At 51.3% G+C, this 27,916-nt stretch overlaps 1 protein-coding gene across 2 annotated transcripts; it reads left to right on the top strand.

Annotated features, from left to right (window-relative positions):
- MPP2 (MAGUK p55 scaffold protein 2) lies at positions 1–26,917 on the top strand. 2 transcript variants are annotated; one of them, XM_068977216.1, is made up of 13 exons: positions 1–128; positions 2,596–2,646; positions 7,318–7,436; positions 21,579–21,731; positions 21,846–21,995; positions 22,308–22,535; positions 23,302–23,433; positions 23,527–23,632; positions 23,714–23,782; positions 24,002–24,163; positions 24,812–25,014; positions 25,359–25,487; positions 26,741–26,917. In XM_068977216.1, the coding sequence occupies exons 2-13, from the start codon at positions 2,616–2,618 to the stop codon at positions 26,915–26,917; spliced, it is 1,659 nt and encodes a 552-aa protein (XP_068833317.1). In that variant the 5' UTR covers positions 1–128; positions 2,596–2,615. The 2 variants fall into 2 exon arrangements, with proteins under 2 accessions (XP_068833317.1, XP_068833316.1); XM_068977215.1 differs by lacking the exons at positions 1–128; positions 2,596–2,646 and adding an exon at positions 5,677–5,758.
- The last annotated feature ends 999 nt before the right edge of the window (positions 26,918–27,916 follow it).

The following is a 27,916-nucleotide window of genomic DNA, read 5'->3' as shown; positions in this document are numbered from 1 at the left end:
CGCCCCTGCGGTGAGGGCTCCTAAGTGACGTCAGGCACAGAGCCTGGTGAGCTGTGCCGGGGCCCGAGTGTCCGTGCGGCTTCTCCGGGGACTGTGCGGATTCTGGGGACTTCGGAGCCGGGCATTACGTAAGAACCGCGTTATTAGCTCTTCCGGGGGTGGGGGCGCAAGACGGAGGTTGTGTGGGTCCCCTTGGCTCCCCTGCCACCTTGGGGGGTTGAGATTGAGGCCAACACCTCAATCTCTCCTGGGAGAGGGTCCTGCGAAGGGGGTGTGCTGCTGCTTCGCCTCCCAGGTTGTAGAGGGGGCGGGTCTGGGTCGGGGGCCAGGACTAGGATCTGGAGACCTGGGAATGGGTCGGTGACAGGAGCGAGGAGTCAGGGCCAGAAAGTTAGGTCAACTCAGAGCGGGGAGCATGAGGACGCGGGCGGGGGTGCGGGGTGTGCAGCCATTCAGTGACCTCATCCCCTAGTCTCCGCCGGGCGCGCACGCAGAGAGTCTTCTTTGATGGCTCGCAACACACCCCCCTCCTCCCAGGTCCTAGCGCCCAGCTTTTTAGAGCCGGGCTTTCGGGGCGGGGGCTCTCCGATCGTCGGTGCGTGCAGGCCCTCCTGGCCACTAGACCCCATCCTGCAGTCTGCCTACCGCTCCCCACGACCTGTAGATCTTCAAAGCTCTTTTGTCAGACCTTTCTCCTCTATATCTCTTTGTACGCGTATTGACAGAGCTCGGAGGAAACCTCCCCCTTTCTCGGTGGGCCCACATCGGCTACCGACCCTGGGTGGTGTGGGTAGCCTGGAGATAGGGGTGAGAGGGCACGTGGGCCCAGGGTTTTGGAAGCTGAGATGCGAGTTCTCAGATGACTGGACTCCGGACCTTGACTCGGAGCCAGGCTGGTTTGCCTGGCACTGCTGTTCTCCTGTGGGCACAGCCGGCCCCGCCCTCCCAGAGGCTTGGGTGGGGGTAGGGCAGAGCTAGCCGATGCCCGTGGGAATCGACTTCTCAGGGAGAAAACCCAGGCAGGCTGGACAAGACTTCTGGGGACCGGATCCTCCCTGCCTCTTCCCACCCTCCACCCTCTGGGGAAGGAGGACTTGGGAGAGTAGTGCCAGCTGGAGAGAGCTGCAGGCTCCAGGTCCTCAGGACTCGGGCGGGCCGGGGGTGGGGTTGGGGGGTGGGGAGAAAGGGATCCCTCTCTGATGCTCTCTAGGAATAGGGGTGGCAGGGGTTGTGCCCAGGGCACTAGCTGGCACAGTGGATCCTGGGCATTGCTCCCAGTCTGGGTGCTAGCCTGACAGGGGATGTCCTCCCTTTCCCCTAAAGCTCCTTTCTTCCTTGTCCTCGGGGCAGATCCAGGAGGAAGGGGAGTCATCCTTCCACTTTTGTAATTTCTGCTACTTGAAATTACAAGTAGCAGGGAGCACAGATGACCTGCTCAGGCCTGGGAAGGTGATAGGAAGAGAGAGGGTTTTCATTAAAATCAGGTAGTGGTCCCTCTAGGGACCTTTTCAGGGGGAGGAGGTGAAATCGTGGCTCCCCCACCCCCAGGGCCCAGTAGCATTCAGTCCTAAAGTGGGCACTGCCAGATGCTTTCTTCCACTCCCCCACCCCTGCTGGGAGCCACCGCGCCTCCTGTTGTCATGGCAACCGGGAATTAGGGTTTTCTCCAGTGGCACAGGCCCAGAAAGGCAAAGGGATGAAGGATGGTGGGTTACCCACCTGCACCCTTCCTTGGAGAATAAGGGATCCAACCCCATTCCAGGAGGACCCGGGATGGAAACTGGGTCTATAAGTTCCATGATGGGTTTTGCCCAGAGTCCCCTGCTCTCCTTGTCCCAGCTCTGGGCTAAGAAGGGGTAAAGGGAGAAAGAGAAAGCAAGAGAGGCCCTAGTGAGGTATGCCATCATTTCTGCCAGACAGATGAACAGATGTTTGTAGAGCATCTTCACTGTGCTGGGTCTAAGATCCAGAGGCAAAATAAAACAGCTGTGATTCTTGACCCATGGAGCTTAAAGTCAGGGAACACCCATTTTCTTACTTTTTACCTTTTTACTCACATTGGACTTTTCCCCATCCTCTCTCTCAAAATAAATAAAATAAAAAAGACAGATGGTAGGCAGAAATAAATATTTTTTGAGTCATAAAACCTGGAGTTTCATTGTAGCTCTCCTTTTCTTTAAAAAAATATTTTTATTCACTTATTTGGCTGCACCGAATCTTACTTATACATGTGGGATTTTCAGTTTTGACATGTGGGTTTTAGTTCCCTGGCCAGGGATCGAACCCAGGCCCCTAGCATTGGGAACCCAAAATTTTAGCCATTGGACCACCAGGGAAGTCCCCGTAGCTCTCTTTATTAGCTTTGTGACCTTGGACAAATCAACTAACCTCTCTGATCCTCTGTCTCCTCCTCCTTGGAGAGATGGATGTGTCATGTCTGCCCTTCTTGCCTCCCAGAACTATGGGATAGTTTAGTATCAGGGTGGTGCCCTCTCCCCTACCCCACTGGCTCCTCCTGAAGGGGAGGTCCTTCCTAATTCCTTCCCCATTATTTTGCCCTTCTGCCTTCTCAACCTCCTCTCTCCCTTTCTTCAGGAGCCCTTGCTGATTTCACCATGCCGGTCGCAGCCACCAACTCCGAGACTGGTAAGAAGTAGGGGTTGGGATGTCAGTTATATCAGTGGTTCAGGGGATTCCAGGCAGGTTGGGGAGCACAGTCAGCCACTGCCACAGCTCCCTGTAAGAGCAAACTGACCCTGCTGCAGCTGTTCCATCCAGCTGCTCAGCCATTCCTCTGGGCAACTTCTATCACCCTGCTGCACCTGCCCCAGGGTGGGGCTGGAGACAGAGCACAACTCACCTCCATGGAGGGGGATGCATGCTCTGGAGACGTCCACAGTGCAGTGCCCCCCAGATAGGTAACGTGGACCAACACATGGGAGTGTGTGTGTGCTGGGCTGTGGAGAATGCCAGGTCAGGAAGCCTTGGCTTAGTTCTGTAGGAGGTTTTAGGGCAAGGTTGTGGGCCACCCAGACAAGCTAGGACACCTCAGGAACGATCTGCTTAGATTCTTGGAGGCTGTGTCTCTTCTGTCAAGAGGTGATGTGAAACTCAAAGGCTATAATAGGGAAAGCATGTTACCATTAGGGATATTCACAGCTTTGCTGTGCTACTGAGTTGTTGTTACCTCTTTAACCTGTGACCCTGAGTCAGGGTCACCTTGCTTTGAGGACCTAGGTTTCCGCACCTGTAGAATGAGGTGATAGGACAGGATCAGCATTTTTTAACTTGTATTGGTCCTGGATCCTATTGAGAATCTGATGCAAACCGAGGGCCTTAATCATAGACAAAGGCTTCTATGCACGAAGTCTGCATTCTGCTCCAGGGGTTCAGGGATCACACCCTGAGTGTATGCAGAGACCCACCAGGTGAAGTGCCCTGTACTCAGGCTCTCAGAGGGCCCTAACAATTGTGAACCGTTCTTGTTTTTCTCTCATTGATCCCCGTTTGGGTGCCTCCTGACCGTGTAGCCCCTTCTGTCTCTCTAGGCGCTGCTATTGCTTCTGCAAGATGTTCCAGGCCTCCCAGTTCAGTTAGAGTGACTTCTCTGTGCCCTCCCCTCTGAACAGCTGAAGCAGGAAAGTGAAGGCTGCTGTGAGGGGCCAGAACTAAACTGTGACACCCTTGTCCCCCCAGGAAAGGCCTCTTCTCCATGCAGTGGCCAGACTGTCCCAATGTCCCCTAGCTGCTGCAGCCTTGGAGGGTTCAGTGCATTCCCCACTGCTCCAGCCTGCCTGGGCCCCTCTGTAAGCTGCTTAGGGGTTAATTAAGCCCATCCCTGAGCCTGTGATTAAAGGCCTGTCAATCTGGGGCTGTCCAGTAAACCCATTAATGGTGCCTGGCAGGGGTGTAGAGGGAGGGGAAGGCCCAGCGCTTTGGTTTCCCTGCTGCAGGCCGCTTGATGGGCCCTGGTGGGGTGGGGGACAGGGTAGGGAGTGGAGTTCAGGAGATAGATGTGAGGGTCTGCTTCCTCTGAGGACTCCTGGGGTACCTGCTCCCCTGAGTGTTGTGTATCCAACAGGCTTTCTGTATCCAAAGGAAGAAAGTTGCTTAAAGCAACTTAAGCAAAGCAAGTTGCTTAACCTCTTGGAGGCTGCATTTCTTCCTCTGAAAAGAGGTTATGGGCGACTCAAAGGCCAGAAGCTTTGTCTTTCCCTCAGGTGGCCCTCTGTGCCTGCCCCGGGGTTGGACTGGCTCCTGGCCTCAAAACTCTAATGGTGGCTTCTGCCCCTTCTCATTTGGTGGTCATTACACTTCCCATGGGTCTGATAGACAGCTGTACCCTTGCCTCTAAGGTCAAGTTCACCCCCCCCCCTTCCCCTTTACCTTCCCCCAGAGATCCTTGCCTGGCCTCTGCAGAGATTGAAGCTAGCAGGGTCCTTCTACCCTGATCCACGTATCAATATAGCCACTATCATCGTGAAGGGAGCGAGATGGTGTGGATGTTTTCCTCTTGCAGAGAGACCCTAACTCCATTTTTAGTAAGGAGGAGGAGCTCTTTCCCTGAGGGTTGGAGATGTGTGGGTGTTGGCATGGGCTGCGAGTTTGGACGCCTTGCCCCTGGACTCTGCCTCAGCACCAGGTTCCCTCCTTTCTTTGAATTAAGGCTGGGATGTGGGGCTTTCAGGTGGAGCTGTCCCTTTAAATCTCTGGGTTAATGTTCTAGTGTGTAATCCTGCTTGCTGCCATGGCAACCATGGTGTGCTGTGACCCTGTGCCACTCCTCAGGGAATGGCAGTCTGGTGGCAGCAGCAGTGCCTAGTGGTGGCCTCAAGGGTGCAGGGTCTCAGGGGAAGGAATGGTGGCTCTGGGCTGGGATAACTTTCAAAACCCCTCCTTTCCTGCCCACGCTAGTCTCTCCTGCATGAATACTCCCTCACCTTTCCCAAGTCCCCAGTACCCCAGTCCCAAGATGCCTGACTTGCCCACAGGCATTGCCCCTGAAGCAAGTTGGAGGAGGGGCGCAATTGGAGATGGGGATGGAGAAGCTACTCCTGAGATGTGGGGTCTGAGGGCTGTGCCAACTGCCTCCTCATGAGAGTCGTTCTTGGGGGCTTCCTTTGACCCTGAGGGGGTCACTGTAAAGAAAACTGGGCTTGGTGAGGGGACCGAGAGGAGCGGTTGGAAGTCTCGAGGAGGAAGTGGCAGGCGGTGTAATTGAGGAGGGACTTCTAGAAGAGAGGGAATGGAATAAGATGGGGCCAAGTCCCCACCCACCTTGGGTTTCTGGGAGGGGAGGGTCTCTGAGCACCGCTCCAGTCTTAATGGGGGGCAAGCTTAACAACACCCCTACCCCCACCCCCTGGCCGGAAACCTTTCCTCAGTCGCCTCCTTGCCTTTTAGTGGTAGGTATTCAAACGGGAATCTGGCCACCGTGGGACGAGGACCCTTCCACGGCCCCCTCCCAGCTCTTTCACAGCCCCCTCCCGCCTGTCTGCTCCCAGTCTGGGCTTTGGCCAATCAACAAGGCGGTCAGGCTGCTCAGCCTTACAATTGGCTGATCCTGCAGAGGGCGCTCCCTGAGTCCCACCTCCTCCAGCGCTGCCCACCTCTGGCTGGGAAGGCTGCGGCGGCGTGGAGGCTACTCCACAGCCCAGGTCCCGGACGGGGTCAGCCATGGCCGGCAGCCCAGGGAGCGGGGCCTCTTTGGAGGGTATATCCCTGGGCTCCTCTGAGGAAGCTGAGCTCGGGAGGGAAGGTAGGGAAAGGTGGAGTGGCGAGGCTGGGGTCTGGTCCTGAGGGGTTTAGAGCATCTGGAGAGGGTACCCTAGAAGCGGGCTCTCCGGAGCCTAAGGGTCTCGGGGAGCGGTCCCCCAGGAGGGCTGACCTGTACTGAGGGCACCAACTCCCTTGGCTCAATCCCCTCTCATAGCTGGCAGGCTGGGGAATCTGTGTATGAAGACGACAGGAGAGGAAGGGTCCCAGGATATCCTGGCAGAGTCTGAAGGGTTCTTGCCCTGGCCTCTTTCTGAGTCCACTAAGGATCTTGCAGGTTTCTGACCGATGCCAAGCCCAGACGTGAGCAGGAGGGGTCTGGAGGGCAGGCATGAATGTCATTTGTGGAAAAGGTGGGGAGAATGAGAGGGAAGAGAGTGGGAGGCCAAGGGTCCCTGACCAGTGGATGCCAGCTTCCAATCTCAGAGCCTCCTGCAGCCCACCCTCATTCCTTCCTGGTGGAGGGGGCATGGCTGAGAACAGTGAGAGGTGCCAGGGACTGTACCCACCCTCCTCCTTCCCAGCTTGGGTGCTGTTATACAGATGTAGGCGTGGGTGGCAGGGTGGCAGAGTAATGATACCCCCTGCCCATCTCTGCCCCCAGCTGGGCACACTCTGCTTCTGCCTCCCTTCCCCCAGAACCTGCCACAGCCAGTAGCTCCCACCTCTGCTGGTGGGGAAGACAGCCCCTACCCGAGGCTGAGCCCCTAAGCAGTGGCCCAGCTTCAGGTGTTCTCCCCTTGCTGATGTCCCATCCCCAGCTGAGGGTTTGGTGATCCCTAGGATGACTTGGTCTGACCTCTACCCCGGGGTGTCCACAGCCATCCCGAGCCCCAGAGTGCCTATTTCCCCCAGCTTCTACCAGTGTCCTGGGCCTCAGCTTTGGCTTCCTATGATCTGTATTAATTTCCAGGTGATTGTCTTTCAGAGCTGAAGGGCCTGTAGATACCATCCAGTTTAATCCACCCATTTTACAGGAAAGAAAGACAGGCCTGTGACGGACGGTGACTTGTGCAAAATCACCCTGAATTAGTGGCACAGCTGGTAGTGGATGGCGGGTAGGCCCTGACCTCCTGCATGGCTGCCTGCTGACTCCAGGCTCACACTCCAGGGACATGTTCCAAGCGCCATCTCTCTCATCCCTGAGCCTGCCACGTGCGGGTGGCTGAGTCCTGGGGCTTCAGCCCATCCAGAGATTGAATTATGTGATTCTCTGGTTTAGGGGAGAAACTGGAACCTGACATCTGCTTCCATTTCTCCCCTCCCCCACCTCAAAGTCCACTTCCTGGTGCTGGGAGCCTTCCACCTGCCCAGGCTAGTATTACCTAGGGCCTAGAGAACCAAGGAAATTGCCCTTCCCCTCTTAGGACCTCTGCCACAGGCATTCTAGGGCCTGGAGTGCCAGGCAGGGAAGGATGTGCTGTGGGGAGGGGCTGTCTTCTGTGGGATGGAGGGTAAGAGGGGTGGGGTTTCTATGGTGTGTTTGGGTCCCCTGTGCTCAGCTGGCACCTGTGTGTCTCACTGTCTGCTCCTTCCCTCCAGCCATGCAGCAAGTCCTGGACAACCTGGGATCTCTCCCCAATGCCACGGGAGCGGCCGAACTGGACCTGATCTTCCTTCGAGGCATTATGGAAAGTCCTATAGTGAGATCCCTGGCCAAGGTAGTGTGCTCCAGGGTGGTGGACACAAGGGTGGTGTGCCTGGGATGGCATAGCGGGGGTGGGATGTTAGCCACAGGGAGCCCTGGGAATGGGACAGGTGGCATCCGAGACCCTGGGAGGGGGATATGCATGGACATCCATGCCCGGGTGATCAGTCTGAACCACTGCAGGTGGTGGGGGCCCACCTCCACTCCTGACGAGTGTGGAGACATGCCCATGTGGATGGATGTTTGGTGACTGCCAGCTTATGGAGGGTATGCTTGGTTGGGAACGAGCATGCTTGTGCTGTAGAATCTCTGAAGTTCAGCCTGCTTATCTTTCTGCCTCTGGACATTTCGTGCAGACATCTTTCTAAGGTCACCTGCCACATACCAGGCAGGGGAGAGACTCACTGAAAGAGAAAGTTATAAACCAGTTTGGTAATGACTTTGATAGAGGCAGATGCACTAGGTGTTTGGGGAGGGTAAAGGACAGACGCCTGACCCAACCCAGGGTGGGCAGGGAAGATACCCTGGAGGAAGGGTCACTTGTGTTGAGTCTTGAAGATTGAGGAGGAGGGGCAGTGCATTGCAGGCCACGAGAAGAACTTCAACAGGAACAGAGGTGAGAGAGCTAGAAACATACAGGGGCTGTAAGTGTTGAGAGCTAGAAATGTACGAGGGCTGTAAGTGGTGCTGTGAGGCTGGAGCTTTAGGTGTGAGACAGGGAGTGTGAGCTGTGGAGATGTTGGCAGCTGTTGGCAGCTGATGAAGGGCCCCAGGAGCTGTGCCTGGGGTTTAGGCATCGTCCTGTGATGCCCTGTGAGCAACTTGGAGCCTTTTGTGGATTTTAAGCAGGCATGTGATGATGGCACATGGATGTTTTGGGAGCCTCCCTCTGGTAGCCACAGGGAGGATGGTTGGAGGGTCATGACTGGAGTTGGAGAGACTGGAGTCAGCGATCGTCCTGAATTAGACTTGTGGTAACAGTTCTTGAGGGAGGGGATGATAAAAGAAATATTTAGGAAATAAATCAGCAGTACTTGATGCTCGGGTGTGGACGGTCAGGGGTGGGGGTAGCCAGGCACCTGGGATTCTGTACTAGGGAAGGGCTGGTGCCACCTTCAACTGAGGCAACAAGCAAGGATGGACCAGGGGAGGGGGCGACCCCTTTGCTGAGGAGGAGGAGAGGAGGTGAGAATGATGCCAACAGCTGTGTTGGAGGCAAGGCTGGGAGTCACAGGGAATCGTGTTAATTGCTCAGGTTTCTCAGGGGGGTGGGCGGTCTTCAGCTGAGAATTAAGGATCAGGGGTTGAGTGGAGTGGGGGTGGAGGGTGGGATTTAGAAGTGAAGGTTCAACTAATAATTAATTACTAAAGAGGAGAGAGGGAACCCACCAAAAGTCAGGGAGCAGGATCAACAGGGCCCCAGATCATTAATCCAGGGTGAAGATGATTCAGTCCAGAGACACTGAGGGTGGCTTTGGTCCAGGGCTTGTGCCGGATGGGGGCTGTGGGAGGCTGAGGTGCAGGAAGAGGTGAGAATGGCTCAGAGCATCACCTCTGGGGCCGAGGCTGGGAGGGGAGGGGAGAGTGGCCAGGAAGAAACAGAAGGGCAGGGAGAACATGGCCTGGGGGCTCTCTGGGGTCAGTAGCGAGAGAGTGTACAGCTGGAAGAGGAGAAGGCCGAGGTCAGAGAGGGAGGTGGGAAGTGAAAGGTTTCCAAGGAGGACAGTTCTAGGGATAACATTTTGAATGTGGCTCTGGGGGGCAAAGAGGCCATCAGTGTTAAAGAATTCTAGGAATGGATGAGTCGAGTGTGGGATGGGGTGTCTACATGGGTATGAGAGTGGGGAGACACTGGAGGCAGCCCCAGGGTCTCTGGTAAATGGTGGTGGGTGTGACCAGGAAGTTGGATGATAGTGATGGCAAGGGTTGGGGGTGGGGCAGTACAGCTAGGAGGTGGGTCTTCCACAGGGTGAGGTGGGGACTCTGTCACAGGACAGCTGTGGCCTTTCCTGACATGGGGCTTGGAAGGGGACCAGATGCTAGTGGGAGGTTCTGGGGAAGAGAAAACCGAGCAGATTGGAGGAGATTGGAAAAAGGCAGGTTGCCTCTCAGTCAGTGGTTAAGGACTGGACTTATGTAATAAAAATCAAAACGAGGAGTTATGCATGTTTCAAACAGAGAGAATATGAGCTCCTTGAGGACAGCAATGCCGGCTTTGTTTACTACTCTGTCCCCAGAGCCTAGAACGGTGCCTGGCACATAATAGGTCCTCACTGAATGTTTGTTGAATGAATGAATACAAGAAAGTGTGCAGAAAAAGTACCCTCCTGCAGGATGTGAATGCTGATCATGTTTGCTTTTGTTCTTGCTCTTTCTTTTTAAGAAATAAAAAGCGTGTCCAGTAAATGCCTCTCCCCTTTTCATTTCCACTGCTATCCCTGCCCACAGGTGACTGGTGGCTGGAGTTGATGATACCATGCGCCTGAATATTTGCCCATCTTGAGTACACATATGTATTTAGATGTAAACCACATGCCCCTGTTATATGTGTTTTTAAACTTTACATAATGGAATGATAGTGGAAGCAGCTATGGTTTTTGAGATCTCTAGTTCATAAAAGTAATATAGTTACTGACATGCATAGAGATATAGATTCATTTGGACTGTTGTGTAGTACTCCAATATGTGAACAGAGCCCAGTGTATTCATTTTCTGGTCTCCCTACTGAGAGACAGGTACACTGTTGCTGACTTATCGCTGTTAAGCACAGTGCGGCAGTGAACATCCTTACATCCATCTGCTTCTACACGTGGGTTAGAGTTTCTCTAGGGTGGACACTTGGCAGTGGAATTGCTGAGGACCTGCATTTGAACCTCAACATCTATAACCTTCCAAAGCTGACTTCACAGTTGGATTTATTTAACCACACCATCTCTGAGTCACGCTAGCTATTGCTTCTATAGTGTGACAGCCAGTGAAATAAGGAGGCTCTCTTGGGATGCAGAACCTCAGGGTTAGAAGGTTCTTTAGCCAGAACCCTCCAGAGTGGGACGTGCCCCCACCCGCATCCCCACCTCCACAGCATTCCTCCCTAGTGGCCTCTTAGAACCCATCTGACAGCTCTCCAAAGGTGAGACTGATGGCTGGATGGCTCTGTCATTCACTTGGTCATTCTGTCATCCGTCCTCTATTCAACAGATATCTCTTGCGTGCTCAGCAAGGCCAGGCGCAGTGCTAGGACGGTGGCAATGAAACATCAGATAGTTTATTCTTCTCCTGAGGGAGCCCCGAGCCTGTCGTTTTCTCACTGAGCTCAGCAATGTCCTAGTCCTGGGACCACAGCCTGATGGAAAAGTTACCAATGCACTGTCAGTTTACATAAGTAAACTTCCTTCTCCAGGAATGTTCTCTCCATCTAGCTGTGAAACAAACAGGAAATGAATCTCCATAAGGGAGCATCTGAGCTCAGTAAGGACTTCCTTGGTGGCTCAGACAGTAAAGAATCTGCCTGTAATGTGGGAGACTTGGTTTTGATCCCTGGTTTGGGAAGATCCCCTAGAGGAAGGCATGGCAGTCCACTCCAGTATTCTGGCCTGGAGAATCCCCATGGATAGAGGAGCCTGGCGGACTATGGTCCATGGGGTTGCAAAGAGTCAGCTCAGGAAAAATTCCTCCAACCCCTATATATGTGACCCTTTGCATTACAACTTTGCCAGTCCTCTCATCAAAAGGTAAACTTTCTCCACTCTTCAATCTGGGCTTGACCACATGGCTTGCTTTGGACTACCAGACCTACATCTTACTCCTTCTCACCCATTTTAATGATTACGTATACACAGGTCAATTTCTAACCTATTAGACAAAGTATTTTATCAAAGATATAGCAGCAAAAGCTTTAGAAGCCCAGAAACCCACAGGAGTAGAGCCCAAGTAGAAACCGATGTGGTAGTTATTCACCTCCTTCCCTTTCCCTGATGACACGGACTGGACTCTCCTCTCTAGGGAGGTGCCAGACAATGCGAGAGGGGCTGCCTTGGGTAGACCTGGAACCAGGGAGGAGCAGGCCCTGAGGGGGACAAGCCCAGAGAGTTACAGGCGCTGAAGAAAGTCAAATCTGGCAGGCAGCTCGGAAATCCAGAGGGTTGGCTACACAGAGCAGGTGCAGTCCTGGCAGGTGGGTGACGTCTGGGAGCACTGACGTGGACCCAGTAGCAGGTGTTCCAACAACAGGCAGGGCCACAGTGAGGAATCAAAGGCAGATGACATTCAGAAATTTAGGCAAACTGTTATCAGTGGGGACAGCTGCCAGTTTGGAGGCCTGTTAACTAATCCACATGAGATGAAGATGAAAATAAACAGCCTTTGAAGTCCGATTCATTGACCAGCTGTGTGACCTTAGTAGGGCTGACAACCTCTCTGAGCTTCAGCCATTACTTCTGAGAAATGGGGATGACAAGACTTACCTCTCAGAGTTGTGGTCAGGAGAAGGGGAGGTCATGGATGTGGAAGTGTTTGGCTATTGGACTGGAATTCAGAGGGAAGAGCCAGTCCTGTGGTGGTGGTTGGAAGGTGAGATAGATGGCAAAGAAAGGCAGGGTCTTAAAAGAATGGGGGGCCAGGAGGGTCACCAAGATGGAGACTCTGACCAGGAGACATGGTGGGGAGCCTAGTGCATCAGTTAGCTTTTGCTGTGTAACAAACGACCCCACAGCATAGTGGCGTGACTTGTGTCTCGTGATTTTGTGGATTGACTGGGTGGTTTTCTGGTCTGGGCTTGCTCAGTTGGGATGGGGTAGGACAGCCTCAGTCATGTGACTGGTGACGCAGCCGGGAAGGCTGCACTGTCTGGGACAGTGTGGTCTCTCATCCTCTAGGAGGGTGGCCCAGGTTGCTTCACATGGTGGTCTCAGCAGTAATGAAAGACCAGCCCCCAGTCCTAGGCACTTTTCAAGCCTCTGCTTTTACATCTCATTGGCCAAAGCAAATCATGTGGCCAAATTCAGGTGGAAGAGTCCCTTTACCTTCTGGCTTACCATGCTTTCAGATTTTGAATTACTTTCAGATTTTGAATTACTTAATTATGAGCCTGGGCTTCAAGTGGCAATTCTGTCTCCTGATCAGAGAAGTTGGAGTGGAAAGGTGGAGGGAAAAGTTTTCCAAGGAAAGGCTGTGGCGTGTTTCTGCATTTGCAGTTTACATCTGGCTCTGCATGGGGAGCTGGCAGATTTGGATTAAGAACCAGCTCTTCCGTCAGCCGGGTATGAACCTGGCCCAAGTTTCTGGTCTGTAAGGAGCTTGAGGGTGTGCTGTGCTGAGGGTGATTTTTCAGAGCAGAATTAAGCAAATGGTTACCACAGAAATTCAAAACTGCTTTCCTGGTTGTGGGCCCTCGTGCTCCTAATATTATAGTGTGTGCTGTGTGAGAGAACACTTTCTAAAAACCGGCGCCCAGATAGTGACACCACAGCTGTGGGGGTGCTCAGGAAACTTTGACTTGCATCTCTGCTCTACACCCAGGAGTTGTGAAAAGGAATTCATTTTACCTGCTAAAGCCTCAGATTCTTTATTGGGAAAATGGCCTTTATACTGTTAATCTTACCATCATTTTGACATTTAAATGAGATGTCTATTGAAGTATAATTGATTTGCAATATTGTGATAGTTCTAGGTGTACAGCAAAGTGATTCAGTTTTATCTATCTCACTATATATATCTCTAATTCTTTTTTATTCTTTTTCATTATAGTTATTCATTACAAGATATTGAACATAGTTCCCTTTGCTATGCAGTAAATCCTTGTTCTTTATCTGTTTTTTGCATGGTAGTGTGTGTCTATTAATCCCATAGTTCCCAATTTCTGTCTGCTCCCCTTCCCCTCCAGTAACCATAAGGTTGTTTTCTGTGTCTATGAGTCTGTTTCTGTTTTGTAAATCAGTTCATTTGTAGGATTTTTTAAGATTCCACATATAAGTGACATCATCTAATATTTGTCTTTGTTTAACTTAACTTCACTTAGTGTGATAATCTCTAGATTCATCCATGTTGCTGCAAATGGGATTTTTTTTTTATGGCTGAGTAATATTCTGTTGTTTATATGTACCACATGTTTATCCATTCATCTATTAATGGACACTTAAGTTGCTTCCATGTCTTGGCTATTGTAAACATTGGTTACTAATTTAACTCCATGTGTCAGAGAACATATTAGATATGACTAAATGTTTAAGAAATGGAATCATTTGAGATTTGTTTTATGATCCCAAACATTGTCTGTTTTGGGGACTATTCCATGTGCGGAGAAGGCAATGGCAACCCACTCCAGTACTCTTGCCTGGAAACTCCCATAGATGGAGGAGCCTGGTGGGGTGCAGTCCATGGGGTCTCGAAGAGTCAGACACGACTGAGCGACTTCACTTTCACTTTCATACATTGGAGAAGGGAATGGGCTACCCACTCCGTATTCTTGCCTGGAGAATTCCATGGACAGAGGAGCTGGGCGGGCTACAGTCCATGGGGTTGCAAAGAGTCGGACATGACTGAGCCCTCGGTACTTCCTGCTGCTTCTGCTAAGTTGCTTCAGTCAGTACCTCCTATGGCCCAGCAATTCTGCTTCTGCGAGAAACTCTCACGTGTGCAACAGGAGACACAGACCAGAGTATTCATAGTAGTTTTGTTCATTGCCATTTGGAATGGTAAAAACCTGAAATGACCCGGAGGCCTCTCAGAGAGAGAGGAGATGAATCAAATATGGCATAGTCACATGACGGAATATAATATAGCCATTAAAATGAACAAACTAATGGGATATGGGAAAAAAGAATGGATCATAGCAAAATAACATTAAATGGAAAATAATATTAAGTGAATATGTTTTCACTTAATATGAAAAATAACAAATTTTTGCAAAAAAACAGTAAGTGAAATAGTTTTTTACTTAATAATAAGTTAAAAAAATCAGGCCTTTGGGAATTATATATACACAATTCCCTTTTTTTAAAAGGTAAAAATAACTAAAAACAGTACTTATTTTAGGAATATATTTAATATCTATAGATACAATAAAACTATATAAAATGAGAAGCCAGGGCATGATGAACACAGGGAATCAAGATGTGGTTTCTGAGTGGGGGAGGTGGGTGGATGGGTGTGGGGGGCATGTGCTTAGATGTAGGATAGTGTCAAGATCCTTATTTATGGTTTAAGTGGTGGATTCTTGGATCCTTGTTATATTATTACAAAAGTACGCAGTTTCAGTTCAGTTCAGTTCAGTTCATTCGCTCAGTTGTGTCCGACTCTTTGTGACCCCATGAACTGCAGCACGCCAGGCCTCCTTGTCCATCACCAACTCCCGGAGTTCACTCAAACTCACGTCCATCGAGTTAGTGATGCTATCCAGCCATCTTATCCTCTGTCGCCCTCTTCTCCTCTTGTCCCCAATCCCTCCCAACATCAGAGTCTTTTCCAGTGAGTCAACTCGTCGCATGAGGTGGCCAAAGTACTGGAGTTTCAGCTTTAGCATCATTCCTTCCAAAAAACACCCAGGACTGATCTCCTTTAGAATGGACTGGTTGGATCTCCTTGCAGTCCAAGGGACTCTCAAGAGTCTTCTCCAACACCACAGTTCAAAAGCATCAGTTCTTTGGCGCTCAGCTTTCTTCACAGTCCAACTCTCACATCCATACATGACCACAGGAAAAACCATAGCCTTGACTAGATGGACCTTTGTTGGCAAAGTAATGTCTCTGCTTTTGAATATGCTATCTAGGTTGGTCATAACTTTCCTTCCAAGGAGTAAGCGTCTTTTAATTTCATGGCTGCAGTCACCATCTGCAGTGATTTTGGAGCCCCCAAAAATAAAGTCTGACACTGTTTCCACTGTTTCCCCATCTATTTCCCATGAAGTGATGGGACCAGATGCCATGATCTTCGTTTTCTGAATGTTGAGCTTTAAGCCAACTTTTTCACTCTCCTCTTTCACTTTCATCAAGAGGCTTTTGAGTTCCTCTTCACTTTCTGTCATTAGGGTGGTGTCATCTGCATATCTGAGGTTATTGATATTTCTCCTGGCAATCTTGATTCCAGCTTGTGCTTCTTCCAGCCCAGCGTTTCTCATGATGTACTCTGCATAGAAGTTAAATAAGCAGGGTGACTATATACAGCCTTGACGTACTCCTTTTCCTATTTGGAACCAGTCTGTTGTTTCATGTCCAGTTCTAACTGTTGCTTCCTGACCTGCATACAGGTTTCTCAAGAGGCAGGTCAGGCGGTCTGGTATTCTCATCTCTTTCAGAATTTTCCACAGTTTATTGTGATCCACAGAGTCAAAGGCTTTGGCATAGTCAATAAAGCAGAAATAGATGTTTTTCTGGAACCCAGTTTAATAGCAGCTGACTAAAAAGAAGTCATGCAGGAACCAAGGATGAGAACATATCATGAACGAAGGATATGATTAATCCAATTCTGAGTTCTCAAAGTCCCAGAAAGAGTGTTGCAAATTGTGATATATGTTGGGTGTCCTCAGTATTGGTCAATCAGCCTGCTGGTAGTGTTTCTTTTGTATAGGAATGATTAAATGTTTCAAGTTTCCTCTGGCCCATGAAGGTTGAGCTTGGAGAGTTGTGTTCTTCTGTCTGTGGGGAAGATCTCCAGGGGCAGCCACAGGGGTAGGAATGGATCAGCCTAGAAGGTGGGGTCATTAAGTAAAAGATGGGAGGTAATGACTTGGAAGACACACTGGTTTCCTGCTTGGTTAGGTCAGGGCTCCTTGGGTAACTTGATGCCCTCATCCATAGAGCAGAAGATGCTCAAGCTAAAATGGACTATCTCTAGGCTGCTCATGTCACCTGGGCCTGAGCTAGCCCCCATTAACTGGAAGGAGTCTGGCCAGAGTTGCCATGGTGAGGGGGCTGCAGGTCTGAGTGCCTTCGTTTATTCCTGAAACATGGTTCCTGGGGTCCTGGGCTCTTAGCATTGTCTAGACACTGGTAACAGAGCCAGGTCCTCCGTGGGCTGTGCTGAGTTAACGACTAAAGATCACACAGCGTTTGGTAGAAACTGCTGGGGCATTTCTCTGCCCTCTGGCTTCTGAGGATCATCAAGGCATAACAGGTCTCCGAGTACTACTTCTTTGCCCCTTCAGTTGTCTGTTTCCCCAGCAGGAACGCTCTGTCCAGCCGGGCTGTGGAAGTCAGTCTGAAAGGCTGCCCTCCTGGGGAGGATGATTTAGGGGGCCCCCCTAAATGGGAAGCTGTTTAGGGTAGAGAAGGCAACCTAATTGAGCAACTGCTGTGCGCCAGGCACTGTGTCCATCTCATCAAATCCTCGGAGTATCCTTATGAGATGTTGTTAAAATTTCCTCATCTTATGCACTTGAAAAACTTTCTGTTATGAAAATTTTCAAAAATGTTTCCAGAACCCCTATCATCCATTGCCCTACTTCAACACTGAACAACTCAAGAACAATCTTGTTTCATCCATACCTCCACCTCCTTCTCTCTCTCTTGAATTATTTTGAAGCAAGTTTCAGATATAATTTTATCTGTATTTCAATATTTGTAGTTAAAAGTTCTTAAAAAATATTTGCACTACCATTATTACACGTAGAAAGTTAAGCAATAATTTTCGTACAGATTTTTATTAAATGGTGTTATAATACCTGGACAGTCATTTGGAAAGATATCAAAGCAGATCCATACTTCACACCATTCATCAGAATAAACTTCCAAGCAGGTCAGAGATCGAAAAAACAAACTATATACATCCTAGATGAAAACATGGATCTCTGTGTAAAGGAAAGCCTTTTTTTTAAAACTATGCCTTGAAATTTGGATGCATAAAATATTAATAAATTTAACTAAATTAAATACATAGTTTTTGCAGTGACAAAAAAACATAAGCTGAGTCAAAAGATAAATGACAAACTGGGGGAAAATATTTGCAAGAGGTATTACAGATAAAGGGCATATCTTCTTAATATAGAGAATGTTTTAAGAAGTGAGAAAAAGAAAAAACAAGATCTGATGGAAAAATTGGCAGGAGATGTGAACAGACAGATCACAGAAAAAGATATACAGATGGCCTTTAAACATATGAAGAGATGCTCAGCTTTGCTCATAATAAGCAAAATGCAAATTAAGCCCCACTGAGAGATGGCTTCTCATCTATGTGATTGGCAGACATTCAAGGGTTTGATCACACACTCTGGTGGCAAGGCTTCAGGAAAGTTTCTCTTCTAATGCTGGTGGGAAGACAAAGTGGCACAAGCCCCATGGAGGGGAGTTTGTCAATATCTAACAAAACCACATATTTATTTACTGCTTGACCCAGCAAGACTTCTAGGAATTTACATGAAAGATCTACTCCACGAATATGGAATGGCTATGCCAAGGCTATTCACTGCAGTTTTATTTGCAATAGTAAGATATTAGAAACAACCTCCATATTTATGGAGAGTCGTTGAATAACTTATGGTACTCCAGTCATGAAATCAGGCAAATGCAGTGATGAAAAGATAGTAATAAAGGAAGATCTCCATGGAGCAGCACAGAGTGATTCCAGAACATATTGTTAAACAAAAAAACAGGGACTTCCCTGGTGGTCTAGTGGTTAAGAAACCTTGTTTCCATTGCATGGGTTTGATCCCTGGTTGAGGAACTAAAATCCTGCATGCTGTGTGGTGCAGCCAAAAACCAAGAACAAACAACAAAAAGAAACCCAAACAGCAAACCAAACCACTTCTTAAACAAAAACCCCAAAGTATCAAAGAGTATACATAGTTTTTATATAAGAGAGAAAGGGAAATATTTATTTTTTTTTTTTAGGAAAAACGCAGACTGAATAAACCAGAAACTAATGAAAATGATGCCTTTTAGAGTGTTGGTATGAATGTAGTAGAAGGGATGAAGATGGAAATAAGACTTTTCGAGTTTACTTTTTATATAGATTTAAGATTGCAGCCATGTGAATGTTGTACATATTAAAAATAAGATTATATTTAAAAAGTGAAAAAATCTAACCCTGAAATTAAGTGCAGATAAGTGAATCCATTCATATATCAAATTGTTCAGTTCAGTTCAGTCACTCAGTCGTGTCCGACTCTTTGCGACCCCATGAATCACAGCACGCCAGGCCTCCCTGTCCATCACCAACTCCCAGAGTTTACTCAGACTCGCATCCATCGAGTCAGTGATGCCATCCAGCCATCTCATCCTCTGTCATCCCCTTCTCCTCCTGCCCCCAATCCCTCCCAGCATCAGAGTCTTTTCCAATGAGTCAACTCTTCACATGAGGTGGCCAAAGTACTGGAGTTTCAGCTTCAGCATCATTCCCTCCAAAGAAATCCCAGGGCTGATCTCCTTCAGAATGGACTGGTTAGATCTCCTTACAGTCCAAGGGACTCTCAAGAGTCTTCTCCAACATCACAGTTCAAAAGCATCAATTCTTTGGTGCTCAGACTTCTTCACAGTCCAACTCTCACATCCATACATGACCACAGGAAAAACCATAGCCTTGACTAGACGGACCTTTGTTGGACTTCGCTGGTGGCTCAGAGGTTAAAGTGTCTGCCTGGAATGCAGGAGACCTGGGCTGGATCCCTTGGTTGGGAAGATCCCCTGGAGAAAGAAATGGCAACCCACGCCAGTACTCTTGCCTGGACAATCCCATGGAGGGAGGAGCCTCGTAGGCTACAGTCCATGGGGTCGCAAAGAGTCGGACACGACTGAGCGACTACACTCTCACACTTTGTTGGCAAAGTAATGTCTCTGCTTTTCGATATGCTATCTAGGTTGGTCATAACTTTTCTTCCAAGGAGTAAGCGTCTTTTAATTTCATAGCTGCAGTCACCATCTGCAGTGATTTTGGAGCCCAAGAAAATAAAGTCTGACACTGTTTCCACTGTTTCCCCATCTATTTCCCATCAAATTGTTAGCAGAACAGAAAAAGGAATTAAGTAACTTCACAAATTTCTGACTATATGCCTTAAGTGGGATATTTACTAAGCCTGTACTATTTAATATTAGTAGTCACTAGCCAGCCCCATGTGGGTACTTATTTAAATACTTTACTTAAATTAAAATACTTAAGCTAAAATGCTGATATAAAATTAAAAATTCAGTTTCTTAGTTGTACTAGTCATATTTCTCAACAGCCACATGTGGCTAGTTGCTACCACAGTAGACAGCTCAGATATAGAATATTTACATTAACACTGTAAGTTTTTAAAAACTATTCTGGGGACAAAAAGAATGCAGATAAATCTTGATTTTTACTTGGGTAAAATATACAGAAGGTGATACCTAAGGTGATAGGTAGTAATAGTTTAGCAGTTCTGAAACTTTCTGAACATTGAAGGACTGAATAAATAAGTAAATATATTAAAGTTCTTGGGAGAAAATTCTCACCAAAGGAGAAGGGAGATACAAATATGAAATAGGAGAAGGCAAGGAAAATCAGGTAGAGTTAGATTTTAATTAGAACAGTCAGTATTAGCTAATGTCTACTGAAGTAATGACACCCAGAATCAGCGAGCACTGAGTGCCCAGATCTTGGCTTCTGAATACCATTCCCCAGCAAAAGGAATCAGGTTTCCTTGGGGAAATTGCTGATTCCACATCTGGAGTAGGGAAAGTACAAGGTGAGCTGGTGATGGAAGGAAGAAGGCGCTCATAATGGGAACAAGTGAAAAGGCGCACTGCGGACTCCCCTGAACAAATTTGGGGCAGACTGAGACAATGAAGATACCAATGATGATGGATTAGAACACACTGAATAAAAAAGTTCATAGTGATGCAGAACGAGAGAGAAGGAGGAGGAGTGGGAGGGGAAAGGAAAAGCTCTTTCTTCTAATAGAGTGCCAGCTAATGCATGTGGAAGGAATAATGGGGTTAGATAATGACTATTTTGCAACCCCGACATAATAGCAATTGATTCAGGCAAAAGCCATAAATGGAGACTAAATCCATTAGTGAATGATTATTGGGGAACCGAATAGTCACATGGTCTCAAAGTGTGGGGAAACCTTAAGATCACTTATGTAGAACTCTTGCCACAAAGATTAACTTGAGTCTAAACATGTAGAAACAACAGATAAATCCAGCTGTGGGGCACTCCACAAACTACTGACCTGGACTCTAAAAATGTTATGAAAGACTAAAGGGTCTGTTCTAGGTTAAAGGAAATTAAGAGGATGTGACAACCTAAGTTAACATCTGATATTGATTAGACTGTGGATCAGAAAAATAAAGCCCTATAGAATATGTTTAAGGCAATAGTGACATGAACATGGACTATCTATTAGATAATATTATATTGGTGTGCAAATGTTGAGCTTCTTGCCTGTGATAATGTTATTATAGTTTATATACCAGATCTCCTGTTTGTTCTTAGGAGATGCATGTTGAAGTACTTTGGAGTGAAGTACTTTGTCTCTGCAACTATCTTCCAAATAATTCAGAGGGCAAAGAAAGTCTCCATATATATCCTTGAAAGGGGACTCTTTTCTTCACACTTGACATAATTCTCCCTGCTGGGCTGGTCACTGGCAGAGACTTCCTTTTCCCTTTTCTCATGGAGCCCAGAGTCAGTAGAGCAACAAGTAGGTTCAGAGCCCTCTCCTGGTGCCGTGTCCTGACATCTTGTCCCTTTCCTCACTGGGAACACTGAGCTCAAGGCTTGGAGACCCAGGTATGAGTCCCTGTGATCCTGGACAAGCTACTCCACTTCCCTGGCTTCCTTATCCTGGGCCATGGGGTGTCCAACACCCCACCCTACCATGATGTTGGGTGGGAGAAGGTGTCCTTGAACTCAGATGCTTATGGAGTTCTGGTGGCTGGGGACAGTTTGATGACTTTAATGGCTCTCTGTGGCAAGAGATGGAAATGAGATTTTATCTTTTGGATTCTCTCTTCCCTAAACTGGGTCCCAATCGCTTTTGGGGGAGAAAGGAGATAGCAGGGCACATGTGCGTATTGGTGAGTGTGCTTATATCTCAATGAGTGAGGCTCTGAGGCTAATACCACGAGCAGCGCTGTGGGTAGGGTCTAAAGTCCAGATCTGGGGGTGGGAAGATGCCTGGGAATGGAGGATGGGGCACGGTTTGGTACCCTGGGGCCCCTGGGGAGGCATCAGACCTCACCTGCTCCACCCCCACCCCCAGGCCCATGAGCGGCTGGAGGAGACGAAGCTGGAGGCAGTGCGGGACAACAACCTGGAGCTGGTGCAGGAAATCCTGCGGGACCTGGCGCAGCTGGCAGAGCAGAGCAGCACTGCAGCCGAGCTGGCCCGCATCCTCCAGGAGCCCCACTTCCAGGTTTGGCCCTCCCCCAAGGTTCCCGGGCTGGGGTCAGCGGGAAGTTAGGACTGGGATGGGAAGGGACCTCAGGGCGCTTCCCCATGGTTCCTCCCCTTCCTCCCACCCCTCCAGTCCCTCCTGGAGACGCACGACTCTGTGGCCTCAAAGACCTATGAGACACCACCCCCTAGCCCTGGCCTGGACCCCACATTCAGCAACCAGCCTGTGCCTCCCGACGCCGTGCGCATGGTGGGCATCCGCAAGACAGCTGGAGAGCATCTGGTGAGGATGCCCGGTGCCAGAGGGGGAATCTTCGGGGGGAGGGTGTTACTAGTAAGCAGCGGGATCAAGTCGGGTCAGGGGAGGTCTGAAGACAAGGTCAGCTTTGTCCAGGGTAGGGCGCACACATCTCTGTTCTGCCCACTTTTGGCCCTTTAGTGCTCCTGGAGGTGAAGAGTTTGGGGAGAGTATGGCAGAGAAAGTGGCCATGAGGGTGGAGGTGGAAGGGTAGAATGGAGGGGCTCTTAGGACACGCATTTGAAGATTCTGACCTGGAGCAGTTGGGGCTTCACATACCTGCCCTCCGTCTCCCAGGGCGTGACATTCCGCGTGGAGGGTGGCGAGTTGGTGATCGCCCGCATTCTGCATGGGGGCATGGTGGCCCAGCAAGGACTCCTACACGTGGGCGACATCATCAAGGAGGTGAACGGGCAGCCGGTAGGCAGCGACCCTCGCGCGCTGCAGGAGCTCCTGCGCAGCGCCAGCGGCAGCGTCATCCTCAAGATCTTGCCCAGCTACCAGGAGCCCCATCTGCCCCGCCAGGTGGGCCCCTGCACCAAGCTCTACCCCCAGCACAAGGCCCAGCGGGTGGCTGAGCCTCCCACCCGCAAGGGTCACCGGCCTTGGGGTGGGAGCGGCTCGTCTCCAATCAGTGTGCTCAGAGCAAGAGGGGGCGGGACCTGGCAGATCCAGCCACGTACAGGCCTGTGCACCTTGTGAACACGCTTGCATACTTGCCCTGGTCTTGAGCACTCATGCGCGTGTGCAAGGGTCATGCGCACATCTAAAGCCTGGGGTACCCAAGTGTACAAGTGAATTCCTGCACCACCCGCAGCCCACTATGTGCCTATGTGTATGCGAGGGTGCTCAGCGTCGGGTGGTCCCGTGTCCCATACAGCTGCCTCCTGGCTGGTGGATTGTGGAGGTCTCGCTGCTCTGCCCATCTCTTCTATTGGTTGTCTGGCTTTTTGTCAAAGCCCTCTCCTCTGGGGGAGGGGAGGGTGTAGGGGGGACAGAGGGATCCTGCATTAGGGTCATGCATACCCCAGGCTCGAGCAGATCCCCTGTGCTTCTGAGTCCTTTTGTTCTGGATGCAAAGGGAGGTACTAGGGGGGTGGGCTGGGCAGGCCTTCAGGCATCATGCCTTTAGATGGGCAGTGCCAGGCTCTCATCTTTGTGAAAAGAGGACGACTGTGTGACACTCCCAGCTCCCACTCTGGGCATAGGGGATGGCAACGGGACAGGGCTCCGACCCCTCCAGCTTTCCCCTGCTTCTGCCCTTAACTCTTCTCGGCAAATCCCTGGCCAGGTATTTGTGAAATGCCATTTTGACTATGACCCGACCCGAGACAGCCTGATCCCCTGCAAGGAGGCAGGCCTGCGCTTCAGTGCTGGGGACCTGCTTCAGATTGTAAACCAGGACGATGCCAACTGGTGGCAGGTGAGTGCTGGTCGCCCATGTAGTCTCCCCAGGCATAGCGTGTCAGGGAGGTGAGGGTTCACTTAGGCAGATCTCTGTCTGTGGTCATTTTAGGCATGCCATGTGGAAGGGGGCAGTGCAGGGCTCATTCCCAGCCAGCTGCTGGAGGAGAAGCGGAAAGCCTTTGTCAAGCGAGACCTGGAACTGACACCCACCTCAGGTACAGTCTTTCCCCAAGACCGCAAATCTGAGATCTGACGTGGCCCTGCCTGGCCTCACTGGTCCGTCTCCTTATGGCCAGGGACCCTATGTGGCAGCCTTTCAGGAAAGAAAAAGAAGCGAATGATGTATTTGACCACCAAGAATGCAGGTGGGTGTTGGGCGCCCCTTTCTCCCTGTCCGCTTCTAATGCCCTCTTTTCCCCACCAATAACTGGTGCATCTCTTGGTTCTGAGACTGCCAGTCCTGTCCCTAAGCTCTGCCTGGTTTCTCCCTGCTGCGTTGGCCCCAGCCCTCTTACTCTCAGCCTCCCTGAGAGCCCAACCGCACCCCCTCCATCTGATGAGCAGTGCCATCTCCCTGTGTCCAGAGTTTGACCGTCATGAGCTGCTCATTTATGAGGAGGTGGCCCGCATGCCCCCCTTCCGCCGGAAAACCCTGGTGCTGATTGGGGCTCAGGGCGTGGGCCGCCGCAGCCTGAAGAACAAACTCATCATGTGGGATCCAGATCGCTACGGCACCACAGTGCCCTGTGAGTGGGAACCGGGTCCTGCTTGGTGGGGGGTTGGGGGCGAGGGAGCAGGGGCTGCCCTGGGGGCCAGGGCTGGTCCTCTAAATGGGCATCTGCCCCAGGTGAAGTGATACCTTTGGGCGAGGTGTAGGGTGTGCGCCCTCTATGGGTGAGTATGGGAACTGCATGCTTTGAGGGCGCAGAGAGCTGTCTCAGGACCCATTGGCCAGGTGGGCGTTGCTAGCCTTGCCTCTTCTTCCCTCACGTTTCACTTGCTGAAAGCCCATAGTGAAACAGAGCTATGAGCTGTGCATGGGCTTGTATAAGACAGGGCTTCTTGGTGACAGAGGCAGCTGGGGTATGAAAGCTCCTGGTTCCTAGAGGCAGGAACCTGAGTGCTGACCCCAGGTGTGCTTGGCCTTGCTGTGTGGCTTTGGGCTGCATATTGCCCTCTCTGGGCTTCAGCTCTGCATCTATGAACAGTGGGTTAGAGCAGTGATCTCTGCAGGTCCTATCAATATGGACATCTTGAGTCTGTAGGTGCCAGTGCTGAGGGCGAGGGGCAGGTGTGCAGGAGGGCACAGGGGTTCTTGGCTCTCAGGGAACACGAGCCCTTATGTCTGAGATGATGCGTCCTGCCTGTGCCCATCGGCCCCTCCTTCCCCCTAGACACGTCCCGGAGGCCCAAGGACTCAGAACGGGAAGGCCAGGGTTACAGCTTTGTGTCCCGTGCGGAGATGGAGGCCGACATCCGTGCTGGGCGATACCTGGAACATGGTGAATACGAGGGCAACCTGTACGGCACACGTATCGACTCCATCCGGGGTGTGGTGGCTGCTGGCCGGGTGTGCGTGCTGGATGTCAACCCCCAGGTACTGCTGGCCCGCTCCTTCCCAGCCTGCTCAGTACCTCTCTGGGTACTCTGCTTGCCCCCAGTATTTCCCCATATATTTCCACACATCCTAGTATAACCCCTCAATTACTGCTAGGGCCACAGCCCACCCAGAACCCCTTTCTCAGCCTCCTGCACCCCCACTCTTCTAGTTTCCTCCAGTTCACCCCATCCCAGCCACCAGCCAGCTGTTCTTCCATTCACTCCCAGGTTTCATGTTCTAGAAGCCCAGGTACCTCATTCTCCTCTGTTCCTAGGTACCTGTCCTCACCCCATCACCCCAGATGTACATGGGGATATACTCCTGGCCCTCCTCTTCTACAGGCAGTAAAGGTGCTGAGAACAGCTGAGTTTGTCCCTTATGTGGTGTTCATCGAGGCCCCTGACTTTGAGACCCTGCGGGCCATGAACCGGGCGGCGCTGGAGAGTGGGGTGTCCACCAAGCAGCTCACGGTGAGGGCCTCTGAGGTATGGTGGGAGGGGCCTAGTGGCTGCCTGGGAGTAGGGGCCAGCCAGAGCTGAGGAAGAGAAGGAGATGGTGTCCGCAAGGGGAGAGGCGCCCACCCAAGGCACCCACCCAGTGAGGTAGGACTAACAATTCTTACTTTATAGGTGTGGACATGGAGGTCTGAGCAAGGAAATGAAGGGACGCAGCTAGTCCGGGGCACGGGAGCTTCTGCCAGGCCCTGCCCAGTCCACTCTGTGGGAACAGAAGGCTGACTCTAGGGAGCCCAGAGGGCCGGAGGGCAGAGGTGGGCTGTTGACAGCTGGGGAAAAGGCTGAAGGGAGGGAGGAAGCTAGAGACTGGAAGGCTGGCTGGAGGGACCAGGTAGCATCAGGGAGGAGGCTGTGCATGGAGGAGAGGCTTCAAGTCAGGCGTTGCACGACTCCGGGGCACCCCTCAGCTCCCAGGGACCCCTGGGAATAGTCTTCCTCTTCAGGTGCAGGGTTTGCAGAGTTGAACCCAGGGGTCCCTCTGCTGGCCATATCTGGTACTGCAGCTCCCAGACTCAGTTTGGAGCACTATGCAGGCCCAGCAGCAAGGTCTGGGCTGGGCTCCCCAGGCCTGCAGCACCAAGCCCCCGCCCCCCCTCCACCGCCTGACACAAGCAAGGCCTACTGGAGCCCCTCAGACAAAGCTGGGCCAGTCCTTGAGCTCCTGCCTGGGGTTATTTAAGTCAGTATTCAAGTTCTCCTCCCACCTCTGCCCCACCAACTTGGATTGGGTCTGGGACCAGGTTTGTCCTGGGCCACACAGGGATGTGCCCTTCAGGCTGCCTAGGTAAGGGGGCCTAGTCAGACTGAAGGGAGGACTGGTTTTGGAGTCAGGCAGACCCTGTGCGGCCACTGGCTGTCTGTGTGGCCTCTGTGTGTCTGAGTTTTCTCTGTTTAAATGGGAATAATTAGTTCTACTTGCAGAGCTGTAGTGAAGATTATGCAGGTTACAAGTATTCAGTGTTGCGCTTGTCACTTCCTGAAGGTTATTTCCTTCCTTCCTTCTACCTACCTGTCTGTCCATGGTTACAGGAGAGCTGCCATGGGGCATGCAGGGAGGGGCTGCTGCCTCCCAAGCCAGGGGCTCTGAGCCGCAGTGGTTGGTACTTTGGGCTCTGGGGAAGGGCCTAGATGATACAGGCTGTGGGTCCCCTACGTGGGGGGGGTGTCTGGGAGACACTGACGGGTGGTAGGCCCGCTTGTGCTGGCAGGAGGCGGACCTGAGGCGGACAGTGGAGGAGAGCAGCCGCATCCAGAGGGGCTACGGGCACTACTTCGACCTCTGCCTGGTCAACAGCAACCTGGAGAGGACCTTCCGTGAGCTCCAGGCCGCCATGGAGAAGCTGCGCACGGAGCCCCAGTGGGTGCCTGTCAGCTGGGTGTACTGAGCCTGTTCACCTGGACCTCGGCTCTCTGGGTCATAACCAAACCCTGAATCCGTCCCCTTCCCACCTGTGACCCCCAGCCCCCATCCTCAGCTCCCGTCCCTGGCTCTCTGGCTCTTCCTGGGTCTCGGCCCTTCATCTGGCTTCAGCGCAGAGGCGTGTACTGCCAGGGAGGTGGGTGTTCATGGGGTACCCCTGTGCCCAGGTGCTGCCCACTCCCTTCATCCATTGGCCACCAGATGTCCCTCTCTGGGGGCCAGACCGTGCCCAGGAGGGTGTCAGAGTCACCTCCGTAATGCTCAGTCCAGAGGAGAGAAAAGCTACTTTGGGACCACACGTGGTCGTAGGTACACTGCCCGCCCCCCTCCCACCAGTCCCCTCTCCAATCACTTTTCCTCCTCCGGACTGGCCCCACCCCTCCCCATTCCTAGGCTCCTCCTACTTCTCACCCCTGCAGCCTAGGAGCCGGTCTTAGGCTGGTTCCCTGTGACCAAGGGGAGTACATGACTCCCTGGCAACCAGGCAGGCCCGGGTGGGGATGCCATCCTGGTGCCATCCCAAAGGTTGAAGGAGCCAAAGCACCAGCTAGTTGCCACAGCCAGGGACCCGTGCAGCTCTCAGCCCCCTCAGAACGGGGCTGGGTCCCTGTCCTTCCCTCATCCACAGCTTTTCACTGCCGAAGTCTCTCCACGGACTTCTCCAAGGTGACCCTGACAGGGCAGCTCTTGCTCCCTGCAGGGCAAGGCTGGCAGGGGCCATGGGCCCCTGGGGTGGGTTGGAAGCCAAGCCCCGTGAGGAGAGGAGCCTGCAACTTGTGACGGGAGAACTCGCAGCCCTCCGTGGCCCGTGGCGGGGGTATGTCTGGGCCCCCTGTCCGTCGTTGCTGTCCATTTTGGTCTCTCTGGCCGGGTCCAGGTGGCATGAGGGCTGCCTGAGGGCTGAGGCAGGGTGAGGGCCGGGCCATGCGGTGTGGGCTCGGAGGACATTTGTGCCCCAGCAGGC

The sequence above is a fragment of the Capricornis sumatraensis genome, chromosome 8, assembly GCF_032405125.1.
Source record: "Capricornis sumatraensis isolate serow.1 chromosome 8, serow.2, whole genome shotgun sequence".
Taxonomy (NCBI): Eukaryota; Metazoa; Chordata; class Mammalia; order Artiodactyla; family Bovidae; genus Capricornis; species Capricornis sumatraensis.
The sequence above is the reverse complement of the archived record's forward strand: the minus strand, read 5'-3'. Positions and strand labels throughout refer to the sequence as shown.

Excerpts from the sequence above, each read along its gene's own strand:
- MPP2 (XM_068977215.1), top strand. The coding sequence starts at position 5,677 with ATGGCCGGCAGCCCAGGGAGCGGGGCCTCTTTGGAGGGTATATCCCTG. Across the intron at positions 7,437-21,578 it reads TAGTGAGATCCCTGGCCAAG|GCCCATGAGCGGCTGGAGGA; the intron begins GTAGTGTGCTCC and ends CCCCACCCCCAG. Across the intron at positions 21,732-21,845 it reads TCCAGGAGCCCCACTTCCAG|TCCCTCCTGGAGACGCACGA; the intron begins GTTTGGCCCTCC and ends CCACCCCTCCAG.